Below are 16,336 nucleotides of genomic sequence, written 5' to 3'. Positions count from 1 at the left end.
ATGCTCTCCGACAGCCCAAATGGTCTACAAGTCAAAGCCTTGACGTAGATTAGTCTAATATCCAACTCTTGGCTGTCTGACCACTGAACTGGGAGCTTCTGGTATGTGTGTGTGTGTGTGTGTGTGTGTGTGTGTGTGTGTGTGTGTGTGTGTGTGTGTGTGTGTGTGTGTGTGTGTGTGTGTGTGTGTGTGTGTGTGTGTGTGTGTGCGCGTGTGTGTGTGTATGTCTCACAGAGGCAGAGTGGACAGAATGGTTTGACAGGGATGATGAGAGGGGATCTGGAGACTGGGAGAAAGTGTCTGACCTGCACGAGGCCTACCCAGACAGACTGTGCAGCAGTCCACTTGACATCCAGGTAAATATCTCCTTCCTTCATCAAACACACACACACACACACACACACACACACACACACACACACACACACACACACACACACACACTCAAGCCACAGAGAGGATAGCTGCTGATGCTGGCAACCGGGTCATTCTCATATTCTTCAGAAACCACATCTCAGCGAAACCCCATTGATGGTTATCAGCACAAACTCTTAAACTTTAATATTGTGCCAAGGTAATATTTTTTCAGTCACATGCCTGTGGCGATCTGATGTCAATGTAAACAACAGCTGTGCGTAAGCCTACAGTGCGTCCCAGCGCTGTTCACAAGCCCACGTTTAAAGGGAACACTCCAACACTTTGGGAAAATGTGCTTGTTTGTTGCCTTACTCAGATTCAATCACTGTGCTTTCAGAATGCACATTTCTTGATGCAAGGTAGGGCACTCATAAGATAGAGGGATAAACTAAGTAATTGTTCTGCAAGTCAAATAAAAAATCTGAAGTCTTGCCTATAAAGTCCAGAGTCAGACCAACAAGCATGGCAATTTCTGGGAAATTTTGATGCCGCGGGAACTTCTGCCAGATGTCTCTCATTTTCGTCCGGATATCCGTTACCTTCAGCTTTCTTTGTGTTGGTGTTCTAAACTCCGGTGGATTTATGAGGACTATGGTGAACTGCTCCTCAGATCTCTGCAGGATAAATCCAGACAGCTATCTAGACTGTCTGTCCAATCTGAGTTTTCTGTTGCACAACTTAAACAACTTTTGAACGTACAATTTTTTTTTTGCAGAGGCACCGCTGCTCTCTCCGGCACTTAGCAACGCCCAAGACAATTGAGATTGGTTTAAAGAAATGCCAATAAACCAGAGCACGTTTTTCTCCCATCCTGGAATGCTGTGTGGACTCGAAAGACCCTCTTTCACAGCGTTGTGGAGGAAAGTCTGGAAATGCAAGACCAGCAGCCATCTGATGCGACTTGTTGTGCGGTGAGCGCAGCACCATTGCTACCATGCTCCCCAGCTCCACCCTCTTGTCAAAAATCCTGACGATCCGTTTCAAAAAAAAGATTGCTTCACCTTATTCAAAGCAAAAGCCCACCTGTGTTTTGCTAGTACAATGCTTTTAAACTGGCTGCAGCAGAAGCATGTTCCAATGGCATTAGCAGAAACTTAGCACAGCTTTGACATGGTGTAAAGACAGTGAAAGGTAAACAGTGAGGCAGTGAGGAGTTACTAGCCAATTTGGCTGCTGATGAATGAAGCAAATAACGTCAGTTTGACTCATTGTTGCTAGGTTGGTTTTTCTGCCAAGAAATTTGGGAGGTTTTGTGCGTATTTGGCTTGGAAACGTAATCTTTATCTAGCAACACTGATTGTAATAATAATCCTACATTTCCCATGAACACCATGTCGTGACGTGTCGTACAACTGTTGGCTATGTGCTACATGTGTGTATCGATTGCAAGCTACGCTGAAAAATTGTGAAGACCAACGGAATGGAGCCAAATAAACCAGAGGAGCTGAAATTAAACGTTAGTTAGGAGAAAAAAACGTGGCTAGTGGAAAATCTGATTGACTGGTAACTTTAAAAATCTACTAGCCATTGTTGTCTGGTGATCAAAAAAGTTAATGTAAAGCCCTGGTTATCAATGAAATAAAATTACTCTGGATTACATGCTGCCTTGTTGCACGTGAAGGCAATTTAAATGTAACACGGTAATGGCAGACTCTGTATTACGAGAAGAAAATTATGACCATAACATAAAAAATTGGATTTGATTTAATAACAAGCTGTATAATTGTAATGTTGAAATAATGGTGTACCAAAGAGTAGCTGCCACATGGACGGCAGTTCCAGCTGCCCCTGTGTCCACGGTTGTTGGGGTGGGTATGTCCATCCAGTCTGCTGATCAGCAGCATGGAGCCAACCTGCCATTACTGTGCTGCTGGGACATGACATGGCAACAGCCAGTGCATGTGGATCCAGCTTGGCAACACCAAGCGGCAGCTGTTAGCCTTCCATGAAGATAAGCAGTAGTGCCAGGGCTGCCCACACCGCCTCCAACACCCATACCATTACCATACAAACTAGCTCACCATTACCACACAAAATAGCTCCTGTAGGCTCCAGCTGCTCCTCTTTTTGGCTGCTGTGCAACAGTATAACTCAATAATAATAATTTGCTCCATTGTTTCTACTTTTCAACTCGCTTGCAAACTGGCCTTTTATGTTCTGTTGTTTTCTTTGCTGAAGTGTCCTTTTTAGCTGTTTGATACAATCAAAAATAAGTCCAAATGTATTGTTGGCATAAAATAATCTCCAGAAATGTTCTAATCTTAATTTCCTATTTTTTTTGTATGTCTTTTACGATGTAGTATATAACTGCAATCATTGCATTATCACTAACATTCAGTAAGAACTGCCATGTTCTCTCGAGTCTCATATTGCCAGACCTATTGCCACAGCGGGGCAAAATTGCAGGGATATATTTTGAAGAGTTATCCCTTCTATGCAGAGCCAGAGCCATGAGGAAAGCCAAATATATCCTCGCTGATCCAAGTCACCCCTTGTCTTATGAATACAGGCTGCTGCCATCTGGTCGCAGGTTTGTACCAAGGTGTAAGACCAAGAGATTTAAGAGCTCATTTGTTCCTGCTACCATTGGTCTCATTACTGTAATACCTTGATGTCTTTTATTCTCTGCTGTCTGTGAAACAATTGCCCCACTCGGGGATAGTAAAGTTAACTTAACCTTAACAGCGCTGTGGAGTAAGGTCTGGCCACACACCACACATAAGTTCTAGGATAGGAGAGAAAAAAACGCTATGGGTTGTTTGCATTGAAAACCAATCACAATCGTCTTGGGCGGCGTTAAGCTCCGGACACAGCAATGGTGGCTCTCCACAATACAGGGCTGCCAACTTTTCAAAAAACCTTGGAGTGAGATTTGCTGGGGCCAACCAAAATGTTACAGCGTACAAAGCATTTATTTTTTGGGCTCATTCAGCATCGTTACCGTACAGCAAAAAAAAGTGGTTCAGTGGTTCTCAGTGTAGGGACCAGGGTCCCAAAGTTAAATTAACATTGGTCTACCAAAGGGATCTATAGGACAACTGAAATTTTAAAGAATGAGAACCACTGATTTACATAAATTCGAATCCTTCAAAACTAAATAAATAGAAATAACCATTTTTGGACACCAGGGTGACTGGTGGCCAAACACAAAGTCCAGCAGAAAATAGACTGAAAAATACCAACAGCAAGACAAAAGACACAGCTGGGAGAGAGGGCGCAGCGAGCAGTTAGTCCACGGCCCCAAGAAACGGTGAGGTCCAGACGGGGAGTGCTGTAAAGCTCGCGGCCGAAGTCACGAGCCACCTTAGTTCCAAGCCGACCCAGAGCCGGTCGTGACCGGGGAGAGGTCAGAGGGACCCAAATGATTGCCTATGTTCACAAAGCTATCGAAATGCCTTTAATATAACAACTCACACAAAACGAAACGTTATTTAAAGTTTAAGAGCATAAATACTCAAGCATATACTCAATAATATACTCAATAAATACTCAAAGCATTCAAAATGCAGGGGAAAATGCGCCTGGGATGGCTTGTGAAGTAGCATCGCACATGTGAGAAAACTTCGAAAATTCCACAGACGGTGCGCTCTTGAACTCCCTTACCCAAAGCCGTATATATAGTTTGGCCAACTCAAATCATGGGCGCCATATTGGATACCAACGTCAGATGACTCTACAGTGTAACCCTATGGGGCGAATATGCTATCTTGAAATAAATCGCTTATTTTTACCATAAACAGGCATATACATGTTATTATCAATGTTTGTCAATATGTAAAAGGCCCTTACGGAAATATTCCAGTGTATATTTACCATCTACAGTAAATCGTAAATGGGCCTCTTAAAAATGCCCATTATAGTGATCGCCTAATAAGTCTCTGAGCAGTGTTTACCTTTCTTTTACTCTTCAGCCTCCAGAGTCCTGACATTACCTTTCATAGTTCATCCATCGCCGAGGACAGGTTAAACTTACTCGATGGCGAAAATTTTAACTGTAACTAGTGCTGCATTGTAATGTACTGCATTGTTAGGCTATTATTATTATTATTATTATTATTATTATCATTATTATTATTGTTATTATTAGCAGATATTGATAAACCCTTCCCATATTGTAGCCTAAGACGTTATGTGATTCTGATGGATCGCTAGTAGACCATAGAAAAACCGTCCAGTACTACAGCCCTGAACGTTATCACGCTAGCAATAGTAACTTAGTAGTAACTGAGGCACAGTTATGTATTAATAATATTTGGTGATCTAAATCAACATAAATGACATGCCTGCGTGGTCACAGTATATTACACCTGAGTTACAGATGAAAATTGAAGTCAGACTAGCTTAAATTCAAGTCATGACTATGGCAAGATCACAAGCATTTGGGTACATGGAGTGCCAACGAAAAAAGCTAACGCTAGCATAAGGCATGGCTAACTTCAAACTTCATTCATTTCTAAAGCAGTGTTAGAACTTTTTTGACAGCATGGTACACATTAACGATGGTATTACCTTATTTGTCCTATGTAATTTCTTATCATAGGTTGAAGAGAGAAATTGACATTTACCTCACACAATAATGAGTAGTCATTTGCCCTCCAGTTTTTTTTTTCCTTTTTGGTTCACGGGGGAAATCTTTTGCCGCTTCCCGGTCTTTCATTGCAGCCAAACGGGGAACATTTGGGCATTTTTTCAGTGATTTATGTAATTTTTTAAATAATTTATGTAATTTTTCCACTATTCCCTGCACTATGTCAGTGGGAATCAGATGAATGGTGGTATCCAACATGGAGTCCACAAAACACCTGACCACCTTGGAACCAATCACATAACAGGATAGCTATAGATATTCTTTGTAAATCTTTACAATCATTCCCAGAAAGATCCAAGCAGGCCTGCCTTGTTGCACCATCCAAATATTCTTCAAAACATTTTCAGCGTGTAGCTACCTAGCTCGAAGTTTGTTGTCGTTTCCCGAAGAGAACAGAGTTTGAGAACGGCAACACACAGAGAGTGGAAGATGGGGGAAGTCTTGACAACAAGGCAATTATCCTAGAAACTGTGCGGAAACTGAACACTATATATACTATAATACCATCGGTGTGTCCGAAAATTTGACAATAATGTTTTTGTGTTTTTTGCAAATAGTACCCCTGAGCCTCCATCCATTTTTGACATGCATCTTTCCCTTGTCCAGGCTGAAACCCATGATGGCATAGCAGCCAACCAGACCGGAGATGTGATCCACAAAAATGACAAGGACTACGGCTTTGTCTGCCGCACCCAGGACCAGGCTCATGGCCTCTGTCGCAACTACAGGGTCCGCTTCCTCTGTGGAAAACTGGGTACGTTCATCACTTCCTCTCAGTGTCTGTGTGCGTGTTGTATGTTTGTGAGTACAATTTTATTTATAGAGCAGGTCTAGACCACACTCTATAATCTACAGAGACCCAACATTCCCCCATGAGCAAGCACTACTGTACAGTATGTGTATGAGTTTCTGCATGACATTTTTTTCTATGCTTTTTTTGAAAAATAGTATAAAGTAAACCTTGATACTCTTCAACGTAGATAAAGAGCTTAAGCTACGGCTGGGCGATAAATCGATTTTATCAATTAACTCGAATGTGTAGTTAACGTTGATTTGTTTAAATGAAAATCGATTTTCTCCTTAACATCCGCCGATGCGCCCCTCTGTGTTCTTGTAGCTCCGAGCAGCCTCAGCCCTCCTCGTTTGCCATAGAGATACACAAACAACATGGCAGCGACAGGGACTAAAAAATAAATGCCGCTGATACAACCGAGCTGTGACGGAGGTCTGTAGCGGCTTAAACAACTAGCAATCGCCGCTCTGTAGCACAGAGCTCCTCCTCGACGTTTGTTTTTACTGCTAGTTACTACGAAGTAGCTTGCTACAGGTATGCTACATTCAAGAGACCATGGGATGTTAATGTACGTTAGTCAGCACCAGGTGAAAATAGGGGCAAGGTTGCGCAATAACGTTAAAATGATTTGAACTTTTAGCGATGAACAAGAAGTGAATTACCTGTATGTGTGAAAACAGCTTTATCTCACGCATCCGTTTTGTTGTTGTGGAATATATAGCCCCATGTGTGTGTGTGCATGTGTGTATGAGTCAAAACAAAATAAAGTTTAAACTTGTTTTGAACAATTTCTTTGTCATCTGCCGATTGATTTTAAGTAGGGGGAGAAAAAAATCGATGTAAATCTTAAATCGGATTTCTTTTGAAAAAATCTGGGATTTTATTTTTAGGCCATATGGCCCAGCCCTAGCTTAAGCTGATAATTTGTTGTAAATATACAGATGCCAACACTCTGGCTGTGGTCCAGAGATTGTGTTGTGTGTAAACTGCTATGGTTGGAATGCATGGAGCCCACATGAGGAAAGCACTGGCACCCACCCAGCCAGCTCAGCCCAACCATGAGATATCACAGACCTCGGTCTGGCCTCGCTGCTTGTCTGTGTGTGTACTTGTGTGTTACGTGGACCGTGGTAGGGCGTGTTACCATGAACTTTTGACATTGTTGACACTGGGTACAACTAAGGGTTGCATGACTTCATATTTCTTTTTAAATCGACTGATGACCATTTTTTCAGTCATTGGTCTGATATAATCACAGGAGTAGTGAATGATTTGCATTCTATACCTGTATTTTATCACCCTTTGATATCAACCCTTGGAATGATTTTCTTTTTTTTGAAAATACGTTGTTTGCAGATCAACATTGGGTACAAACTGCACTTGTTCATACAAGCAACATAGTTTTTCCATTTTCTTATTCATACAATAACATCAATAAGCAGCAACCAAGAACATACAATTGTAATTATTTGGCAGATTCTGAATACATTATGGTGAGGCACCGTAGCAAATATCAATACTTAGTTAAGAGACCAAAAAGCAAACCAGGAGTCAAAAGAGAGAAGAAAAATTCCCTATGAAACCACTACTATTACATTATCAATATATGTGACCTCTCATCACACAGCTTCTTCCCTCAGACCCCTTAAGTGTTTCAAAACCGGTCCCCATGCCTTATCAAACACGCTCTTCCTCCCTGCATTCGTGAATCTGAGCTTCTCCAGGTGGAGGACTTCGCCGAGTTCTCTTAACCACATCTCAAACAAAGGCACAGCATTGGACTTCCATAATCGCAATATAGGTTTTTTAGCCAGTACCATACCCAAATACACTGGCCATTTGTCCCTGCCAGAGTTCAAAGCAGTGTCATTTGTAGACCTCAGAATGGCCACAAGGGGGTTCGGTTTCCACTGCTTGTTAAAGGCTTTTGAGTAGAATCAAATACAGAAGACCAAAATGAGTGGCGGTTAGGGCACGTCCAAAATTGGTGTGTGAGGGTGCCCTCTTGGTTCTTACACTTATTACATAATGCTGAAACACTGGGATACATCTTGCTTACTTTTACTTTTGAGTAATGCAACCTGTGTATTACTTTAAATTGTATTAGATTATGTCTTGCATTCACTGAGCACTTAAGAATGTTCACAAGACATGATTCCCAGAATTCCTCAGTGAGGGGCATCCCTAGTTCTGTCTCCCGCTCAGTTCTTGACCTATCTGTGCTGGTTGGTTCATGGCTGATCAGTGTATGGTATAAGATTGCCACTGCTCTTTTGCTTACTGGCCGAACGTTAGTTATGTTTTCGAGTGTGTAATGCCATGGTATGTCTGCAAATGTAGACAAGCAAGACTTACGGCGACGAGGTCAAAGTTGAAATAATTCGAACTTTGAGTGCAGCACTCTGCAGCAACTCAGAGCGGTGCACTACGCCAAGCGTAGCGCTTCCTCCGAGTTTTCACCACCGCTCTCCCCTTAGAAACACAATGGCACAGCCAGCGCAGAGCGGTTTAACCGCGGATCATGTGTAGCTTTAGCGTGTTGAGCTCTGCCAGGTTTGTGTCTCATCACTGATTCTGTTTGTGAATGATATGCATGCAGCCGGGGGCAGAGAGGCGGCCATGTCTGTCTTCCAGAAATGGCTGCAAGTCAGGGTAAGATATAGAGCATGACTGACAGGCAGATTAGTGCTGTGTCAGCAGTATTGAGTTTGTTATAATGAACTCTTTTGGTGAATAGGGCTCTGAAGATCAATTTGTATCAAATTTCTTTAGTAGGACAAACGCCTTGAGATGTATCATCTTGTTTTCGTGGGGGTCCCAACATATAGTACAGTCACTACATAACGACAGAGGAGAAAAAAAAATAGACAAAAATACACATATATTAAATTCATCCAAAAATTACAACCTCTGGGTGGCCAAATGGCCAGTAATAGATGAGCAGTAGAGTGTGAGTGGATCACCAAAACAATAGGTTTGAACACAATTTTTAAATTTTAAGATTTATTTATATGATTTAAATACAAAACAGTGTGTAAGCCCTTACACGTGTGAGGAAAATGAAAATAAATCGTTGCAAAATGATAAGGGTCTTTGTAGATACAGTAATGAAACCACAAGGTTTTGAAATGAATCAAAGCAAATAAATAAATATGGAGAGTCACAAAGTCACGTTATCTATGGTCACGAATTTTGGGCCATAACTGAGAGTATGAGATGGGGTATACAAGCAGTGAAATGAGTTTCCCTGGCAGGGTGTCTGGGCTCACTCTAAAGAACAGAGTAAGGAGCTCTGGCATCCAGACGGAGCTGAGAGCAATACCACTGCTGGCGGTTGTGACGGATCAGGAATCAAATAAGGATGCCTTCTGGAGGCCTCTGTTGAGAGGCTTTCTGAGCACTTTCAATTGAAAGGAGACCCCGGGGGACAGACGTGGAACACATTAGAGGGATTATATACATCCCATTTGACTTGGAAACTCATCCCCAGGAAGGGCTGGAGGATGTGGATGGGGTCGGGGAGAAAGACATTTGGGCCGCCTTGCTTTACCTGTTGCCACCGCATCCCCGCACCCGCATAATTGGTAGAAGATGGATGGGTGACTGATGAAAGGGCATACACACATGCATTCTTATTTTAAAAGGAAGAAAATCCCAACGTACATTTCTTCTTTGCACATTGCTGTTATTGTAGATGTGGTATCCTAACTGTAATATCTTAACTGTAATATTAAGTTACAAGAATGCTTATCTGTAAGCTATATCAGTTACTTAGCTATGAAGAATAATAGCTCATTTTCCTTACACTTTTTCGGAAGTTAGCTGCTAATAACGGATGTTCCAGAAGGAGGCGCTATTACAATGAGTTCGGAATCAGAGTACGTTCAGCTGACCGGATGTTAACTCTAGTTAAAAAAGACCAAAGAAGTTGTTGCTAGCGTGAGACGTAACTTGTAAAGACGTCATGCTGTCCGTTTGTATTAAACTTGCAAACATATTTAGATGTTGTGGACATTCAGTTCTTCATTAGAAGATACAACAGTAGAAAACAGACAGAACACCTTGAAATAAGAATGAGAATATGAGAAATGGCGGTCCGACGATCCGGCATAAACGCAGGTCCTTCCGTGCATTTTGAATGGGGGTAGTTAGTTTTAGCTGCGGCGGGGCTTGCCGCAGGGGGGACACGCAAAAAAAACTCAAAAAGTTGAGACCAACTCTTGTTGGAGAAATGCAACCCTATGTCACGCTGCGGTGGCCGGTCATGTAACCGGAGACCCGACTTGTCGATGTGTTTTGAGGCGGTGTGAAAGTCCCGGACAGGAAACATGAAACATCACTGCCTTTATCGCTGCTACAAGAAAGTAGCAGCGAGGGTTAAAAATTAAACACAAGCACTGAACCGCCCAGGAGTTTGTGTAAAGCTGAATGTTTCCTGCAACAACAAAGCACTCGCTATGTCTCGCTCGTCTCTTTTCTTTCAGAATAAGAATCAGAAAGGGCTTTATTGCCAAGTACGTTTTTTACACATACAAGGAATTTGTCTTGGTGTTGTTGGTGCATGTCACACATTCTCTAAATATAAGAAGGATAAAAAGAATATAAGCAATATAAGTATAAACATATACTTATATACGTATGTATTAATAAAGATAAAAATAAAATGTAAAATAATACAATAAGTTAAAAAGTAGTAAAAAGGAACGCTACAGCAGAGTATGTACAGTGGCATGTAGAGCCAGAGGTGGAGTGTATGTATACTGTGGAGATAGTCAGGGTGGGTTCCGGGCCTTGTTGGTAAGGCTAGTGGCGGAGGGGAAAATACTGTTCATGTGGCGTGTGGTTTTGGTCCTGATGAACCTCAGCCTCCTGCCAGAGGGGAATGGCTCAAAGAGTTTGTGCTTGGGGTGGGAGGGGTCAGTCACACAATCTTTCCAGCACGCTTCAGCGTCTCTCTCTAATTAAAAACAGTAATTGTGGAATATGAAGTCTACTTGTGTTTGTTGGGGGAGTTTAAGAACACAACAGGACGTCACAGAAATGGACCATGTCATTGACTTTATGTAAATAACACTTGCCTGTTGGCTTCTGCAGTAAGACGAGTGCTTAGGGACGTCTACAAATTACAACACCGAAAAGAGATACAACAATATTTATTAATTTAATGATTAAATAAGGTAATGTCTCCAAACTTACCTCAATTATAACTTGTCTCCTGCTAGTTATACTACAGCACTTAATAAAAAAAAAAAGTTAAATTAATAAATATTTTTGTTGTATCTCTTTTTGGTGTTGTAATTTGTAGACGTCCCTAAGCACTCTTACTGCCCGGTAGCAGCAGCAGCAGCAGAGAGCAGAAGCCAACAAGCAAGTGTTATTTACGTAAACTTCTGGTGTACTTACAAACTTTCCAATCCATCGTTTTATGAGTGCATAACCTATTTGTACTAGTGTAGAAGTTTGGTATCATTTCGGGCATTATTAGTGGGGTCATTTACGAGATACAAACGTGGATCCATTAGCCCCTGCGCTAAGCTATTCAGCTGATCACGCTAACTCTCCCAATGTTCGACCCAGGTGAAAAAAGCTTCTGGGGGGGTGTTTGGCTCGAGGTCATGGTGCAAGGGACCCTAGGGTGAATATACTCCGAACCATCACTTGTACTTAAGTTAAAATGTTGAGGTACTTGTACTTTACTTGAGTCTTTTCTTTTCATGCCACTTTCTACTTCTACTCTGCTACATTTCAGAGAGAAATATTGTACTTTTTACTCCACTACATTCATCTGACAGCTTTAGTTACTAGTTACTTTACAAGTTAAGATGTTTGCACGCAAAAGACACGTAGTTTATAAAAAATGATCCCTATTATAAATTAAACTACCCAACAATATAACGGCCTACAAGTCCTGCTGAAATGATTAGACCATTAAACACACAACAGTTTGGATCCAGTTTCTAAAATGGGAGGATTTTCTGCATTGAATACTTTAATACTTTTAATACTTTAAGTACATTTTCCTGACGATATGTACATACTTTTACTGAAGTAACATTTTTAATGCCGGACTTTTACTTGTAACAGAGTGTTTTTTACAGTGTGGTATCATTACTATTACTTAAGTAAAGGATCTGAATAATTCTTCCAACACTGATTAGTTCTTTGTGTGGTTGAGATTGGGCAATCATGAGCTATGCCAAAACTTTAATTGGCATTTATTTGTTTGGGTCACCTTTGTAATATTTTCTTTTCCAAATGTCAAGATCATCAAATTATTAGTGTTTTACAGATACTTCTTAGGATGTTGTGTTGTCATGTGTGTCCTTCTTTTGTGTCCTAGGATGCTTCGTTGATCTTATGTTTATGTTTATATGTTGATTTTTTATTTTATGTTGATTTTAGAATGTTTTTTCTGTTACATGTTTGTGTTGTGAAGAAACAGATTGTAGCACTACGTATGTCCAAGACAAATTTCCCCTTAGGGACAATAAAGTGTATTCTATTCTATTCTATTAGCTGACAACTGACACTCAGTTGGAGTATCCCTAATAAACAAATATCTACTGTATCCTGATTAAGCAGCCCAAAAAGCCTTTTTGGATGTACCTAAATTGAGTACCTCAAGCTTGTTAAATAAAGTACATTTTCCTGATGAAACTTACATACTTTTACTTAAGTAACATTTTCAATGCATGACTTTTACTTGTAACAGAGTATTTTTTTTACAGTGTGGTATTAGTACTTTTGGTTAAGTAAAGGATCTGAATACTTCTTCCACCACGGGTGTAGGCCTGCGTAACTGTATGTGTGTCAGCTTTGCTGCATTCTGTTTAACGCTCACCATGTCCCCCTGTAGTTCGCCCGCAGGCCTCCATCTCCATCGACATGTTGTCCAACAGCAGCATCCTGGAGCTGGCCGACCAACCAGAGGGCTGGGGGCCCGGGGATCGGGTAGTGGTGGCCAGTACCGACTACTCCATGCACCAGGCCGAAGAGTTTACCCTGCTGCCCTGCCCTACCTGCACATCCAACCAGGTCAAGGTCCAAGGTGAGAGAACCAGTGACTTACAGTATGGTACCATGCAGGGCTGTAATGAAAGGAGATGTCTGTGAAGGTTCTCAGTCATCCAGGTCATGGTAGTTCTCTGTGAAAAGCAAAGGTAATTAAAGGTTAAGTCTGGAAGATGTTTCAATTCAATTCAATTCAATTTTCAATTCAATTTTATTTATAGTATCAAATCATAACAAAAGTTATCTCGAGACACTTTACAGATAGAGTAGGTCTAGACCACACTCTATAAATTCCAAAACCCCAACAATTACAGTAATTCCCTCAAGAGCAAGCATTAGCAGTGGCTATTGCGAATGCTTGCTCTTGAGGGAATTACTGTAATTGTTGGGGTTTCGTCCTCTCTTTGACTTCCAGAACTGAAGAAGCCTTTTGGATGAGAGGTGAAACGTCTTCAAGACTTATCTAGCTAGTCCAGTTGCCTTTGCTTATCACAGAGAATGAAAGGTGATGTTGCTCGGAAAACATGGCTCCAGCCACGAATGTTTTCTCATAATTTAAAATTTGTGTCATTTGCCCTCAGTCTCGCTTACTGGACCGGTAATCAATCAATGGAGCGAAAAAAGTTCTATTACCGGGGAAATATCAACATTCATTCTGAGAACTCTTCTAAATATAGATTTCAAGATCAGTTACTTCACGCCCAATTCCTACCCTACCTATGTTATGTACTATAAAAAAATATCATTAAACATCAGAAAATATTTGCCCATTTTTAGGTGTCTGGAGTGAAAATGAGTCATCCTCAACATTAGCTGTCTTCTGGTTTCAGAATGATGACAGTTAAGCCCAGTTTAGACCAAAGATTTGCGACGAAAAAAAACCCCGTCTCAGCTCGACTCAAACCAGCTGATGGTGTTTCTGCGACTCAGCTGGTCGAGTCTCCAGAGGCTGGTTTTAGAACGTAAGAGACGTCACCTGTTTCAACAGCCAATAGAGAAGTCAGCTGGTAAAGTCAGCTACAATAAAATTATCCATAATCCATTTTGTTTCTGTTACAAACTGTTAACGGACGCTCAACGACCACCCGCAAGCATATACGGTGGAGCAAGCTAGAGAGTGACTGAAGAGAAATAAACTGTATCTTTGTCGATTCATCACTAGAAATGTAACTGTAGCAAGCATCTCACTAGCACTAACATTCATATTTAGATGCAACAAACGACATATTTAGCTACAAAAAGCCTGGAAGTCGGTAGTTAAATCAGAAGTACAAAGAGTTTGCTATGGAGATGATACCATCTTGTCTTGTCTCATTGGTGTGAACTGGCAGGTTTTAGAACCCTGCAGACCGGTGCGTTGCAAGTAGATACAAGTTTCAACTCGTCTCGTTGCAAATCTTTGGTCTGAACTGGGCTTTAAGATGCTGACACACCAAGCAGACGGCCGACCATTGACAGAAAAGCCAGTCGAGATGATCAGTCTCCCCATGTTGGTCCAAAAAAGTGCCACAAAACACACCAAAGAGACGAGACGAGAAGTAATACGCCTCCATAACAGTAGGCGGCGCTACTCTGTATTGTTGCCCAAGAAATGAAAGCAGCTGATTGGACGAATGCAGCACATGGGTTTGTTTTCTCCGGAAATTCAAAGCCAGACTGTCATGGCGGCTTGTTGAGAATACGATCTCATATTGTACTAAAATAGTTCACTGAAACATGTTTCTGAGAACATTTTAAGCGAGAACTAGGCCATGCAGTTGCTGAATCTGTCTTCATTTCAGCTCAACAAAGGTCAGTTTAAAAGATTTTCGTCAGATTTTGAGAGACTCATTCCGCTCCCCATTTCCGGGTGAGTTCCGACTACCCTGCTGCCGACTGAACATGTCAGGTCGGCAAAAATTAACGCCGACAGCCCCCCAGACTGACGACGGCACGGGACACACTTAACAGATTTGAGTCACTGACCTTGCCAGACTGTCCAATGGCCGATAATCTCCTTGGTGTGTCAGCACCTTTAGAGAACTCAATTAGACACAAAACAGGATGTCGGCTCTACAGGATTCTTTTTCTCGGCAACTATCATGTTTTTCCCAAATGATGTACAGATTTTTTAGGCATTCAATTATGAAATGGCTTGAAAAATAGTGCCTATAGCCGCCATAAATTGAGGATGCCCTCAGACCCCAACAAGGTTTGGGCTAGAGCTGCAAAGATTAATTGATTAGTTGTCAACTATTAAATTAACCGCCAAATATTTTGACAATCAATAAATCGTGAAAGCCAGTCATATTTGAAGACATTTGAGGACGTCATCTTGAGATTTGGGAAACACTGATCCACATTTTTCACAATTTGTTGACATTTTAGAGACCAAACAACTAATCCATTCATCCAGGAAACAATCCACTCATTAATCCACGATGGAAATAATGGTTAGTTGCAGCCCTAGGTTTGGGCTGAGTCCCGAATGTTTACAACTCTGGCGCCTCCCCTGTTGGTGACATTACATTAATTATGTATTTATTTATTTATTTGGGCATTTTAGGCCTTTATTTCCGACAGGACAGCGTAGACTTCACAGGGGAGAAACTGAGAAGGGGAATGACATGCAGCAAAACCTGCAGCCGCTGCGTCGAGACTAAGCCTCTTTTTATGGGCACACGCTCTAGCAGGTGAGCTACCCAGGCGCCCCAGCGACATAACATTATTATTATAGCAAGTTTTGCTAGCTAGTATTATAAAGGTTGTTGTTTTGCCCCAGATCGGGTAATCAAACCTTGAAGCTGATGTTACTCCAATACCGTTTTGAAGCGTTTAAAACACATATTACCTTGGTACAAAGTGTTCCACAAGGTTAAAAGCCCAAGGTGACATAACAAGAAACAAGCTCGACGAATGGAAATAGATCAGGCAGTAGAAATACATCAGCCATCAATTTCTTAAAATGGCAATGCATGCTGGTAACCTTTAACAGCGACAGTTTAGATGTAGGAATAATAAAAACCTAATCACACAATCATCATGCAAGCGGAGCACAGAAAACACAGAACCCTGTTATATGGGCTCACAGTTTGTTGTGAGTTTGGTACAGTAGGGAAAAAACCATGTGGAAGAAATTGCTCAGAATATTTATTTTATATATAAGTTAAAAGAGAAGATTTACATCACCTTAATAAATTAGCATTTAAATTAGCCTTGTGAAAATATGCAGAATAAGCAGACCCTATCCACAATGTTTGAGACATTTTTGTGTTACAGTTAACACAAAAAATGTCTCAAACATTGTGGATAGAGTTTGCTTATTCTAATTCTAGTTCTGTTGAATCACTGACTGTTTTGCAGCAATTTAAATAGTTCTGATAATAAAGGCAGAGTAAAAATGGGTGTCAGGTGATCATTACATGAACTCAACTTTGAATTTTTGCTTTCTGTACACACAAACATAGGCAGGAAAACCTCGGAAAGTTAGTTTCACTAGTTTTACATATTAGCCTAACAAACAATACAAATTCACAGATTGATTTTAT

General features: G+C 41.1%; 1 protein-coding gene across 1 annotated transcript in view; it reads left to right on the top strand.

Annotated features, from left to right (window-relative positions):
• cemip (cell migration inducing hyaluronidase 1) overlaps positions 1-16,336 on the top strand; it is a 223,074-nt gene that overhangs the window by 135,325 nt on the left and 71,413 nt on the right. Inside the window, exons 9-11 of the mRNA XM_028576118.1 lie at positions 235-356; positions 5,612-5,759; positions 12,655-12,846. Coding sequence (XP_028431919.1) covers positions 235-356; positions 5,612-5,759; positions 12,655-12,846 — 462 coding nt within the window. The remainder of the gene's footprint in view (positions 1-234; positions 357-5,611; positions 5,760-12,654; positions 12,847-16,336) is intronic.

This window comes from Perca flavescens, chromosome 1, assembly GCF_004354835.1.
Source record: "Perca flavescens isolate YP-PL-M2 chromosome 1, PFLA_1.0, whole genome shotgun sequence".
NCBI classification, from domain to species: domain Eukaryota; kingdom Metazoa; phylum Chordata; class Actinopteri; order Perciformes; family Percidae; genus Perca; species Perca flavescens.
This window is presented reverse-complemented; position numbering and strand designations above follow the sequence as displayed.